Source organism: Canis lupus, chromosome 23 (assembly GCF_011100685.1).
Source record: "Canis lupus familiaris isolate Mischka breed German Shepherd chromosome 23, alternate assembly UU_Cfam_GSD_1.0, whole genome shotgun sequence".
NCBI lineage: Eukaryota > Metazoa > Chordata > Mammalia > Carnivora > Canidae > Canis > Canis lupus.
The window spans coordinates 24,359,921-24,374,595 of NC_049244.1; the positions used below are offsets into that span (position 1 = coordinate 24,359,921).

At 39.1% G+C, this 14,675-nt stretch overlaps 1 protein-coding gene across 1 annotated transcript in view; it reads right to left on the reverse strand.

The window, feature by feature from the left end:
- KCNH8 (potassium voltage-gated channel subfamily H member 8) overlaps positions 1–14,675 on the reverse strand; it is a 366,249-nt gene that overhangs the window by 228,524 nt on the left and 123,050 nt on the right. Inside the window, exon 2 of the mRNA XM_038570738.1 lies at positions 9,775–10,008. Coding sequence (XP_038426666.1) covers positions 9,775–10,008 — 234 coding nt within the window. The remainder of the gene's footprint in view (positions 1–9,774; positions 10,009–14,675) is intronic.

A 14,675-nucleotide genomic window follows, 5' to 3' on the forward strand; every position in this document is an offset into this window, starting at 1 on the left:
ACCTCGATAAAATTTTTAAAAATTTAAAAAGAAAGAAAGCTATGTTAGACACTGGACAATTCTTCAATTGCAAGACCAACCCATACATTATAGAACATTTCGCATCCCTGACTCCTGTCCATTAGATGGTAAAAGCAGCACCCCCCCCCCAATTATTGAGTCAAACATCCCTAGAGAAGTCCCTGGGAGATGGTACCAATCCCCTTTCCACAGATTCAGTGGCTTAAGAGCAAGGACCTTGAAGTCAGAGGATGTTTATGTATCTTGGTTTCTTTGTTTACTAGTTGACAATTTGGGGCAAATTGTAATACATTTAATGTGAATGTAACCAGGTGTTTTAGGTTTACTTTCATCTCCCAAAAAGAAATGATAGAATCCTAACACCTAAGTACTTCAGAATGTGACCTTATTAGGAGATAGAGTCTTTACAGAAGTAATCAGGTTAAAGTGAGGACATTAAGGTAAGCACTAATGAAATATGACAGGTGTCCTGATAAAAATGTGGAAATCTCAACACAGCCACTCACATAGGGAAAATACTATGTGAAGGTGAAAGTAGAGATCAAGAAAATGCTTCTACAAGCTAAGGAACACTGAAGATTGCCAGCAAACCACCAGAAGCTAGGGCAGAGGCATGGAGCAAAATCTTCCTCACCGCCCTCAAAGAAACCAACTCAACTGACCCCTTGATGGTGGATTTCCAGAAGGGTGAGACAATAAATTTCTGTTGCCTAAGCCACTGGTTTGTGTGGTATTTTGTTGTGATATCTCTAACAAACTGATACATCGGGACACGATATTTGCAAAATTAATGATGCCATTTTAATTTTCTTTTGACATTTTTATTCTCCTCCAGCCTTTTTCTTCCTGGGATCTAGCTAATATGAAATTGGGCTTGATAGAATGGAATATTATTCCACCATCAAAAAGAATGAAATCTTGCCATTTGCAACAACATGGATGGATCTAGAAAGTATAATGCTAAGCAATATAAGTCAGTCAGAGACAAATACAATATAATTTCACTCATATGCGGAATTTAAGAAACAATACAAAGGATTTAAAAAAAAGAAGAAAGAGAATGAGATAAGGCAAGACACAGACTCTTAACTATTAGAGAATAAACTACTGGTTATCAGGGGGTAGGTGGATGGAGAGGTGGATGAAATACATAATGGGGATTAAGTAGTGTACTTGTCAAGATGAGCACAGGATGATGTATGGAATTGTTGAATCATTATATTTTACACCCAAAACTAATAACATTATGTTAAGTATACTAGAATTAATTTTTTTAATTAATTTTTTTTAAATAAAAAATAAAAGAAAAACAAAATAGACTTGAAAGGTAAGATTTCTGTAGAGGATATGCTAAGATTAACATGTAAAGGTTGGGGCCCATACAGCCAATCATGATGATCTACCATGGTGGAGGATATAACTTTCTACCATTTAAAACCTTAGGAAGAAGCTAGAGTCTGGAAGATGGCAATATGACATGATATACTACGGTATCCCTTCAGTTTGTGAGATTGTGAAAAGGAATATGGGAGACTAGAGATAATCTCTTCACTCTGAGGCTTCACAGCTTTGAAGCAGGAAGAAGCTGTGTTGGATAGTTTTTTGGAAACACTGAAGACATTAGAGACCTTTTATTTCTGTATTTGGGACTCGAGAAAAACTGCTTGTCAAGATACCTCTTTATCAACATGGAGGTGGCTGCCTACTTTTGAGGAAATGTGAGAGCACAAAGGATGTTCCAGTTTATTTTCTCAGAGACTCTCTTTGCTTCTTTGTATGAAGGATGAGTGTGCTCACCTTTTAAGAGCTAAGGGGAGGTAAAGTGATTTAGGGAGTACCACCAGCTACAAAACTCAGCTGTAATGCTATAAGGGGAACATCAGACAGATGAGCCATGCATGACTCAGTGGTCAACAAGAAGTGAAGGGACCCTTTCTACATTAAGCCTCACATCCCAACCATGCAAATCACCATTTAGGAAGAAAAAAAAGAAGGAGAATGAAACTCTCACAGACTGGGCTTATATCAGCAAAGCAACTGTACAATGTCTAAAGAAATTGTTTAAAGTATTACATGAAAGAGCCATGGTGGTAAGGACTTGGTTTTTGAGATATCCCCAATCCTTTCACAAAATTAAAGTAAAAGTAACTAAGGTAGCAAAATCAGAAATCCATGAAAAACATCAAACTGTATGACAATGGTCCCCTTGGGACCTCAGAATACAGAGTGATAGGGCAATACCCCTAGTATTTAAGTTTTTACTCCATTTTGAGTTGACTTTTACATATGACATAAGATTATGGTCCAATTTCATTCTTTTGCATGTGGATATCCAGTTCTTCCAACATCATTTATTGAAGAGATTATCTTTCTTCATTGTGTATTTTTAGCTCTATTGTGAAGGATTAGTTGACTAAGAAGCTAGATTCTGTAGGAACAACAGCTGCATAGGAAAAAACAGGATAGGAAAAGGAGAATTCCCAATAGGCCTAGGAGATTGGGGGGGTCTCATAAATTGTCAAAAGGTATCTCTATTCCCAAAAGAAGAAATGCTCTGAAAGTAGAGGACTTCATAGACAGATCTGAAAACAATTAAAACTAGAAAGGAGAGGCACCTGGCTGGCTTAGAGGGTGGGCTCTTGATCTTGGGGCTGTGAGTTCAAGCCCCATGTTGGCTGTCATTACTTAAAAATAAAATCTTAAAAAACAAAATACAAAGGAGCTTTACATTCTTCAATTTACAGTGATTGCAAGTGGGCTACACAAAGATAGGATGGTGTTGGGGTTGCCTGACCCTTCAACACTCTGAGAAAATCTTTCTTGGAAATTGTTGGAACCAGAACTCTACTTGGTCAGAGCATGAAGATCAGGGTAAAGAAAGAAAATATTTCAAATACTAGTGTGGGAGAGGCCATGCTAGGAGAGGAAACCAATCTCAGGAAGTAGCAAAAATGTATCTGTGCTAAAAAGTGATTAAGAAAAAATACTTTCTGGGATGCCTGGGTGGCTCAGTGGTTAAACGTCTGCCTTCAGCTCAGGGTATGATCCTCGAGTTCCAGGATCGAGACCCACATCAGGTTCCCTGCATGGAGCCTGCTTCTCTTTCTGCCCATATCTCTGCCTCTCTATGTGTGTGTCTCTCATGAATAAATAAATGAAATCTTTAAAAAAAATAAAAAAGAAAAAAACTTTCTGGTGATGGCAGAAGGGACTTAGAGCCATAGATTAGGAAAGTTTTCCAAGCATACCTCTATTTCCAATATTCTTCTAAAAGTCAAAGAAAACATATTTTTCGAACAAACAACAGACAAGGATAAAAGAGAAGAATAAAGACAAAAATTATCTGACCAGGGCAGCCTGGATGGCTCAGCAGTTTGGCGCTGCCTTCGGCCCAGGGCCTGATCCTGGAGACCCAGGATTGAGTCCCACATCGGGCTCCCTGCATGGAGCCTGCTTCTCCCTTTGCCTGTGCCTCTGTCTATCTCTGATAAATAAATAAATAAACAAACAAACAAATAAATAAATAAAATCTTTTAAAAAAATTATCTGACCAAAAAACCTACATAAAGTAAAAACACACCCAAAATATTCCATGGAGTACACAAAACCAAAACATTTCAAAATAAAGCAAAGGTAATCAAGAAAACCTTACCAAATTTGAAACAACAACACACAGTAACTTAAAGACTCAGAAATAACATGAATAAGTATTACAGAATGAATGTATTCCTCAAAATTTGTATATTGAAATTCTAATCCCCATGACCTCACAATGTGACTGTATTTGCAGACAGAATCTTGGAAGAATTAATTAAGATGAAGTCATATGGATGTACCTGAGTCATATTGACTGGTTTCCTTATAAAAAGAAGACATTAGGACAAAACATAGAGAGACAAGATCATATGAAGACACCGAGAGGAAAAGGCAGTCATCTACAAGCCAGAGAGAGAGACCTCAAAAGGAAGCAATTCTGCCAACATCTTGAGTTTGGACTTCCAGCCTCCAGAGTACTGAGAAAATACATTCTTGTTGTTTAAGCCACACAGTGTGTGGTGCTTTGTTATGGCAGCCCTAGCAACTAATGTACTAGGCAAAGAATGATATGAATAATATGAGCTTGGGGATCCCTGGGTGGCGCAGCGATTTGGCGCCTGCCTTTGGCCCAGGGAGCGATCCTGGAGACCCGGGATCGAGTCCCACGTCAGGCTCCCTGTGCATGGAGCCTGCTTCTCCCTCTGCCTCTGTCTCTGCCTCTCTCTCTCTCTCTCTGTATGACTATCATAAATAAATAAAAAAAAATTAAAAAAAAAATAATAGTATGAGCAAACTGAGCTCAGGAGGGCACATAAACAGAAGACAAAGGATTGAAGATTTTTAAAGAGAAGAAATACATTGTGAATGCATACCACAAGAATAAGGGAAAGGAAATAAACTACACATGGTTAAAAAAAAAAAAGGGAAAAAAAAGAAATGAAAAAGACAAAGTGATAAAGAACACGCAAAGAGGACCCAATAGAGATATAATTGGATGTTATTAAAGAGGAGAGTCAAAGCAATAGGAAAAATAATAATGACAATTACAATTCAAGAAAAATTTCCTACAATAAAAGAGACTTAAATAAATAAGAAAGGACATATAACATATCAGAAGTAAAATCTGACTCTAAACATTCTGTATCAACTATCCGTAAACTGTGGCCTGAAGGCCAAATCTAACCTACTTTCTGTTTTTGTCAACATAGACACATTGTGAGACAGCCCACCTAGTCATTTACATATTTTCCAGGGCTGCTTCACACTACAGTGACAGAAAGGAGTACTTGAGACAGATTGCCTGCAATACATATAGTATTTACTATCTGGCCCTTTACAAACAGGTGTGCTGACCCATGGCCTATGCCAAAATATACACCAGTAAAAATATTGGATTAAAATAAAAAATAAATAAAAATAAAATAAAATAAATTCATTGAACATCCAGGACAAAACATCAAGATACTTAAATAGCAACACTTCTAAGGTAAAATAATACTCTATACCAGTACATAAGGGAATAACATAATTGAGATATTTAAATGAAGAAAATATGAACCAAAAGCTTAATTTTCAGCCAAACTGATCTACCAGTCTAAAGGCCACAGTTACACAGTTATTAACAAGCAAGAATTCAGAGAAAACAGTTCCCATGAGCTCTTTCTGAGATGGCTCAGAGATCAGGCTTCAGGAAATCAAGAAGAGATTGGAGAAGCTTTGGACTAAGGATATACGGTTATCATTAAGCATATTTAACAATAGCAGTAAGATTAAATGACAGAGTATAAGAATGACAAAATATATGCAATTGCTATTTGCTGACAATGTAAATATAACTATGAAAGAGGTCAGAGAGGAAGAAGGGAGACTACGAGGAGAGCAGAATGAACATGCTGTCTTACAGATGATAACTGATACAAAAAAATATTACTTTAAATAATCAGGGGAAAGGATAAGAAGGAAGAATTGGCTCCCGGCTAGTCACAACATTGTTTATTGTAGGAAATGAAGACAAAATCTTGAGAAAGTGGACTGTAAGTACCCTAAAGGTAAATAAATGCCTCATGTTAAGGATAACTTTTAGAAAAAGACACAAACTTTCTAAGTAATAAAAGTATTTAAAAGAGAGAGGGGCAGAAAAGGCAAAGAAAACAGACCACATTCCAGTAGGAACGCAGAAGTCCATCAACAGACGATTGAATAGATGATGATAGATTCAGATGATATCATACTATGCAGCTATAAAAGAGAATGAATGACTTTTAGCATACATTGTTCTACAAGGTATACACAGTCCTAGAGAATATATACTGTTCTGCTGAAGTGCAGAATACTGTGCAATACTGTGTATGCTCTGTATAAGAAAAGGAGAAAACCACAAAGATTTTAGTATTGCGCATATTAAAAGAAACAATGACAGAATGAACACAAATTAATAAAATGGTTAGCCTTGGTTGATAGCCATACATCTGTTTGCCTAGAATAGCCCTAGTTAATGCCTTTTGATATCAACAGAAGTGGAGGAGACTGCTTTTTGAAAAGGCATCTTAATGGTACTCATTTCTGATATAGGTAGACCCTTGACTATCTAGAGGGAGGATAAGTAATGAGAACTGTTAACTACTAAACATGAAAGTGTAAAATATTATCGCCATTTTAGACAAAAGTCTGCATTGTATTTTTTTATGTGTGAATTGTATGTAGGTGCTTTACTTGAAATAAATGGGATTCTTAATACAATCATACACAATGTGACAACACAATACTGAACAAATTTATAAATCAGTGATTACTTTTTTATGGTAATTATGCAATTGCTTTATTTTTTGAAAATAGATGATCTTATTGAAGTATAATTGAAATAAAATGTTATATTAGTTTCAAATATATACTGATTTGACAATTATACACATTTTGCTATGCTCACCATAGCATACCAAATGTAGATTTATATTATGTTTATCTGTGAAACTGTCTTCCTAATTATTACTTAATTTTTAAAATCTTATTCTTTCTTTATATTGGCCTTTTCATCTGTAATATGACAATGTAAGAGTATCTCTCTTTTAAAATTGTTTTAGGATAGACAGAAGACATCAATAGACACTTTTCCAAAAAAGACATCCAAATGGTTAACAGATACATGAAAAGATTCCCAATATCACTCATCATCAGGAAATAGAAATCAAAACCACAATGAGATACCTACCACCTCACACCTCTCAGGATGGCTAAAATTAACAATATTAACAACACAAGAAACAACAGGTATTAGTGAGGATGCAGAGAAAGGGGAACCCTCTTGCACTGTTGGTGTAATGCAAACTGGTGCAGTCACTCTGGAAAACAGTGTGGAGTTTCCTCAAAAAGTGAAAAATAGAACTATCTTATGATCCAGGCATCACATTACTAGGTATTTACCCAAAAGATACAAAAATACAGATTGAAGGGGTATATGGACTTTGATATTTATAGCAGCATTATCAATAATAGCCAAATGAAGGCGAGAAGGAGGACTGTTGAGGGCATAAGCTTTGTTTTAAAAATCAGAAATCCAGACATCCTCTGAAGTATCCATAAGTCCCTCTAATGATCACTTTCAATTCCATTCAGCAAACATTTCCTGCGAACTAACTGTCTGACGGACCCTGCTCTAAACTCAAGCTCTACCTGCTGGACATGTTGAAACAACTCATGTATTGGTTGTGCTTCAAAGGTTCACCATTGTATGTGGAGAGAGATATTTACAAAACTAGCTAACATACAGCATGATTATCAGAGGGAAGGGAGCAATTTTCAATCACTTATAATTGGATCAATTTATTGGCTCAAAATGTCAGACAATTCTCCATATTGATTGGGTTACAGCAGACTGGTGCCTTTAATCATTTCCACCCAAGGAGGTCCAAGGCTATAGACATCTTATAAAATCCTGGGCTCAGGAAATTCTTTTGGGTGTTGACTCCCACACTGTACTCCGTATTTTCTACCTTTCTGGCCTCTAAAGTTTCCATCCTTTGGGCTTCCCATCTAGATTCTGCCCCTTGGCCTAAACCTTTCTCAGTGCTGCCACATTTAGATATTTTGAGCTGGCTTAAAAAGGAAGACGTTCAGATGGATCTGGAGTTACCTATACAAGGGACCTATCTTGAGAAGGACAAATCTGCAGTCAGCGGATAATTTAGACAAATATCCCTTTTCTCTTTGTTCCACCAGATGGTGGTTTTATCACTCCTGACCAGTCTGCATTCTCCATGGCATCTCCTATTTTCTTCTATCTCAGGCTCTCTTCGGTGATTGCGGTATAATTACACAGAGCTGGAGTCCTTTTATTTTATCATATTTGCTACACAGGCCTTATCTATTGACACTGGGAAGGACACAAAGGTCTGAACTATGTTCCTAATACCAAAGCACTGGATATTCTGTTCCTCCTAGAATGGTACTTTCCAATAATTCATGACTACCATGTATCCAAAATTCACATGATCAAAGACTGTCCTCCAAAGACAAATAAGTTATAAAAGAAGATGAGGTTCCCATGTTCAGGACGCTATACCTCTTCCTGACGGTGACCCCAATACTAAGTGCTGAGAGCAAAATATAGAGGCTTGAAATGCTGCTAATCATCAGCAATGTACAGGATAGCCTCCCACAACAAATTTACCAACCCAAAAAATCAACAGTGCCAAAGCTGAGAAACCCAGAGTTAGAATGCAATTTAGATTTTGTAACAAAAAGACCCCAAAATGAAATGATTCCAGTAAGAGAAATTTATTTTCTCATCGTTCTGGAGGCTGCAAATGAAGATCAGGGTGCTGACAGGGCTGTTTTATCTTGAGGCCTCTCTCATCCTGTACTTACATAACCTTTCATCCATGTGCCTGTATCGTTGGTATCTCTTCTTCTTATAAGGACACTAGTCATTTGGATGTGGGCCCCACCCTTATGATCTCATTTAACTCTAATCACCTCTCTAAAGGCCCTCTCTCCAAATGCAGTCACAGTGGGGTTAGAGCTTCAACATATGAATTTTGAGGACACACAATACAGTCCATAATATTATGGGAAGGGAGAAGAAAAATTAGATGACAAACAATTCTATTTTTTAGGCATTTTTCCTAAAAGTTACATAAATCATTCTTTTGCATATCACTGGCCCAAAATTTTGTCACACCCAGCCCAACTTCAAAAGAGGTGAGGAAGTCTATTCTCTAGCTTGGTAGCCCTGCATGGAAATAAATCTCGACAGCGATGTTATTTCAGGGAAAACTATTAAAGAAAAAGAATTTTAGAAATTGGAAAATGACAATCTGTTCTCTTTTTTTAAAAAAGATTTAATTTATTTATTCATGAGAGACACAGAGAGAGAGGCAGAGACATAGGAAGAGGGATCATGACCTGAGCCAAAGGCAGATGCTCAACCACTGAGTCACCCAGGTGCCCCAATCTGTTCTAATTTTGAGTTGGCATTTCCCCAGGATCATGCCTCTTGGATTCATCCAAACTACCAGGACCCATGAGGTAAAGAAACCAATTCCTACTTCAGACCCAAGCACTGCAGATACCATACCGGTCCCTATATCTTCTTTTATTTAGAAAAGAGACACAAAACCAGCCACAGGAAAACACTTTCCTCAGCAGCAATTTTGAGTCTAGGCAAATTTATTCCTACTCTGAGGTACACCACGTGCCTCTTATTTTGTCTTTTAAAAAGTAGTGAGAAAGGCTCCGTGGCCAAGGAACTGGAAGAGAAAATGCCTATGCTGTCCTTTACATTAACTTCCTCTTCTGCCAGTGAACACTCGGATTTCTGTCTTAATGACTGTGGTTCAGACGTGGTTCTTAAAGGCACGTAATTTGGAGAATATCCCTGGATAAGATCATCTATTAATAATATATTAACAACTATCATATCTAATATGTATTTTAAGAATGACCTAGTGAAATTATAAGACACTTCACTTTAACATATAGTCATTTAGTTAATATATAACATTGAACAGTTATAATTCTAATGCTAAATTTTCAAGCAGTTTATGCTGCTAATGGCTAAAACATGACTATTGCCCGAGTCGTTTGTGGAACTTCAATAACAGTGTATATTTATGGGAAATGCCAGTAAGCTTGAATGTGAGTTATGGAGTAATTACTGAGTTGAAAGCAGGTGATCCTTCCCAACTGCCCAATGAGCACCAGTCTAGGAAAGCCACTCACCGTTCTTCTTGTAGAACATAATTTCTCCTTTGAATTCTGTTTTCTCCTCCAATGACTTTTCTATTTGAAGCATCAGCTGCTCATTGGTTTCAACTCCAAATAAGAATTTGCAGCTGCAACTCTTCTGCATGACTTCAGTCCGGGCGAATCCAGCGAGCTCACAGAAGCCATCAGAACAGTAGACTATGGGGAACCCCTTAGCCACCTGGGCATTCGCAAGGATGAAGTTGCTATCTGTAGAACAACAAGAAGACACTCAGGCACTACATGAGCATGAGGAACTCTTTTTTAAAATCATAGTTTCAGGAGAAATTATGAGCACATGTGTTTAGCTAACAGTGCCTAAAACGCATGTCCTGATGTGCTGGGGTGAGAAAAAGACAGTCTAAAACACTGACCAGCAGAAATATGTATTAAGCTCTGATTCTGGCTTGCATTTTGAAACACACTACAGAGGGAATACAGTTTTCATTGGCCTGCTTCAAAGCACTTAACTATCTAGTTGGCAGTCAGGTAGGCACTATTGGGCATAATTTTGGGCTCAAGCCCTGAATCTCCTGCTTGATGTATATACATAAACTTGAACAAGTTATTCACACACTATACTTCAGTTTCCTTAGGTTTGATTTCTCTAAAAGCAGACCCCAAATGAGGATTCGAGTGTAAGACATTTACTTGGCAAGTGATTTCAGGAAGTAAGACAGTAGGAAATAAAGAAACAGTAAGAAAGGGAAGGCAGGAACGGTAATAAAAAGTAGGAGAAAGGGTTTTAGTGCTATGGCAGGTGGGAGGTTATACAGGGACCCTAGAATTGACCAAGGACCACAACATGGAATTTTCTCACTAAGGGGAGAGAAAGGTGTGTCATAGGAATTAATGAGAAATGTACATAATGTGCTTTGTGAAGTCTGTGGCACAAATAAGTATTCAACAAAAATTGTTGAGTATTATTCACATCTTTATGGTCATTATGTTAACAAATAAGAATCAGAGGACAATCAAAAATAGCAGAGCATTAAGTGCTTGGAGATAACCTCTACAAGACAGTGTGAAAGGCAATATTTAGGGAAGGTTCCTATAGGATGAATCTTTTTGAGATTAATTTTGAGGTTTGAATATATTTATAAGCAAAAAGACACATATTGGGATGGGCTGTAAGAGAAGGCATTTACAAAATCTGCTGGTAGGTGACTTTTAGGTTCAGAATGAATTAGAGATTATTATTATATCATTCATTCATTCTTTCACAAAGCAAATGTTGGACAATATATTAGACAATATTAGAGGCTAGTATTTTTAAAAATAACACAAGTAAAAATACAAAGAACCACAGTGGTTGTTAGATGAAAAAATCAAGATTCAATATAATATGTTATTAGATGAACTATTTGTCTGAAAATATATAAACACATATAAACATATATATGTATATCCAAATATGAAATGCTTGTGTGTACCCAAAAATAAGTGGAATACCTTGGCAACTGTAGATATCTTTAGAGAGAACAACATTGGGCAAAGGTGGTAGGCACACTTATTTTTACCATACACCTACCATACACTTTTAAAGTTATACTACATGCTTTATATATTGCATATTCAAAAACCAGAATGTTTTAAAAATGTTTCCAGCAGACAGCCTATCTTGAGCAAGAAGGAATTCCAGCTATTTCTCATTGGTCAATAACACAAACAGTGAAGAGCTCTTCCATGGGCTTCCTCATCATATTTTTAAACATCTGTTTCATGTTTCCATAGCCCACTATCCGCTATGAGAACCAAATCCATTCTACCCACTTTGCTCCAATCAGCCCTTAGCCCAGAGCACCAATTCTAGTGCTAACATCTGCATCCTGCCTCAGCTGGGCTGGCTTGTCTACCCTCCCTGGGGAAAAAGAGCCAGAGCTAAAGTCCTACACTGGGAAGCCTTTGACAGCATGTTGTTTTGAAGCCACAGGAAGAATTAAATTATCTGAGACTAATATTTAATTCTGCCACACTTTGCAGAAGCATTTATTAACTGTGTACTACATGTCGGACTTTGTTCCAGGTGTAGAGACAAAAAGTTTACTGGATGCAGTCTCTGCGCTTGAGGAATCAGTAATGAGCCTGCCAGAGTTTCCCAGCTAGGTCCAGAGGTGGGCACCCTCCTACTGGCTAATGGTCTTCACCCATAGCTCCGCACAACTATGGATCACTCTCTAACCATAGTGTCTTTTCCTCTTCCCATTCTAAAACTTTGGCTGAGAGATTGCTTAGAAAATGTAAATACATAGCATTGGCAAAGTACTCAAGCATCCTGAAAGAGCTTTTAATGCATTTTCAGAAGCCATTTTTTAGTCGACTATTGACATGTTTATTGACTTTCTACTATATGTCAGGTGACTTGATTCTACCATATGGCAGGACCTATGGGGAGATGATGGTGGGTGATAAAAGATGAAGAAGGTATAGTCTCTAGCTCTAGATTACTACAATTTAATTAAAGAAATGCATGAATATCAATAACACTAAAACACAGCTAATGATAGGTACCAAATGAATGGTACACAGATGATATGCACTACTAGAGTTGAGAGATTAAAGATTCTGAGCTTTGAAAATGGTTAATGTGGAGTAAGACAGAAATAGGTGGAGATGATCAACCAAAAGTCCTGGAAGGTCAGAAGCAGATGCCAGGATGGAATAGGCTCAGGATAGAGAGCAGCCATTGGAGATAGGAAATAAACGACACCACATTTGGTCCTAAGGTCCAGTTTTCCCATTATTTAAAGGACTACAATAGTTTTCTTTTGTTAGTATTTATCTGGTATATTTCTTATCTTACTACTTTCAACCCTTCCTTCTGGGGATCTATTTTAGTTGTGGCTTGTACATAGCACGTATTTAAATTTTTAAAAAATACCATATGAACGGGTTAGGTCTAAGTGGTTCAGTCAGTTGAGCATCAGACTCTTGATTTGGGCTCAGGATCCTGAGAGCAGGGGGGCTTTGCACAGGGAGTGGAGCCTGCTTGGGGTTCTCTCTCTCCCTTTGCCCTCCCCCCTCAAAACTACAATATGAAGATACTTCGATCAACCTAAGATCAATACGTTTACCCTTATCATTATTACTATCTTAAATTGTTTTCCAACTAACTTAATTTGTGCTTTTCTTCACCATTATTTTGCCTTTTCCATTCTCAAAACTGAAGAAATATAACTTACCTAAAAAAACTGTATAACAATATTTAACATCAACAATAAATACCCACCATAGATCATACATCCAGCAAAACTCCCTCTGTGCACCACACAGATTGTATTTCCCTCCTTCCCCAGAGAAGAAACCCAAAGCTTGAATTTTTGTAATAACCATTCCCATTCATATTTTACCACTTACATATGTATCTTTACACAACAAATTGCCTATTTCCCCCCGATTTTATGGCATACATTACAGTATTTCCTTCTACATAGTTCTTAGTGACTTGGTTCTTTCATCAATTTCCTTAGCGTCCTTATAATTGTTTACATAAGAAGAGACCAGCCCTTCTGGAGCTACAATAAGCTTTTGAAAAAAGCTTCTAAAGGACTCACCAAATTGCCTAAACTGTGTGTTCAATTAAGGATTATACTGTGTTGTGGGGCGGGGACAGATGGTGGAGGAGTAGGGTCCCCAAGGCACCTGGCCCCACCAACTTACGTAGATAACTTTCAAATCATCCTGAAAACCTACGAATTCGACCTGAGATTTAAAGAGAGAACAGCTGGAACACTACAGAGGGAAGGATTTTCACTTCTAACAAAGTGGGAAGGCAGGAAAAATATAAAAAAGAATCAAGTGGGGGAGGGGCCCCTACGAGGAGGTGGCAAGAGCCTCGGGACAGGAGAGCCCCCGGGAGAAGCAGGTACTTTGAGAATCCGCACTGGACCCTTCCGGAGGGAGAGGCGCTGAGCAGGGAACCCGGGCAGAGCCGCAGGAGGGCAGCGGGGCCTCCAGGATCCCGGGGTCACTGGCAGAGGAGGGCGCCGGGGGGAGCGCCCCACACACCCGGTCGGATCTCGGTAAAGGGCTGGAGCGCCCGGCGGGGCCTCGGGAGAAGCCGGTGGGTCAGGCGGGGGCTCCGGGCGGAGGGGGCTGCGCCCTGATGCCTTCGGGAACACCCCCCCGGGGGCGCTATTCCAGTGGCGCAGGCCCCGGATCCCAGGGCGTCGGGGGACACAGCCCAGGATCCTGCGGTCCCCTCGGGAGGGGCGGAGGCAGGGAGGGCACAGGACAGCGAGGACGGTCCTGCCACAGGGCGCCCCCGAGCCGTGCAGGTCAGCGCCCCCTGCCCCGGGAGCATCTAGGCCAGTGCCCACTGGGAGCTGCGGTAGTTACTGCGGGAGCCGACTCCAGGGCTGGAGACCTGGCCCCGCCAGTGGGATTGTTCCTCCTGGTGTCACCCTGTGCCTGGGACTGACGGGACTATCAGGGATCAGGGGCCTCACAGGATAAACAGCTCACCTGAGCCCAGAACCTGGCAGGGGGCAGGCAGCTCCCCCAGGTGCTCACACCTGAGAACCAGCACAGCAGCCCCTCCCCCAGAAGACCAGCTGGAAGGACAGGGGAGGGCATGTGCTTGACGGAGCAGCACTGGAAAGCACCAGGGGAAGCCAGAGGGATTTATGGTATATAGAACCAGAGGGTACCCCTCCTTTTTTTCCCTTCTTTTTTCCAGTACAACTCATTTTTATATCAGGCTGTAAATTTCCAATTTTTTTCTCTTTTCCCACCTTAACTATAGTATTTTACCACCTCTTCATTTTTAAGATTCGTAAAAGATTCTTCCTTTTTGACTTTGATATTTCTACAATTACAGGTCCTAGATATATTTTCCACTTCTAGATTCCCTTCAACATACTCAACTTAATTTGGGG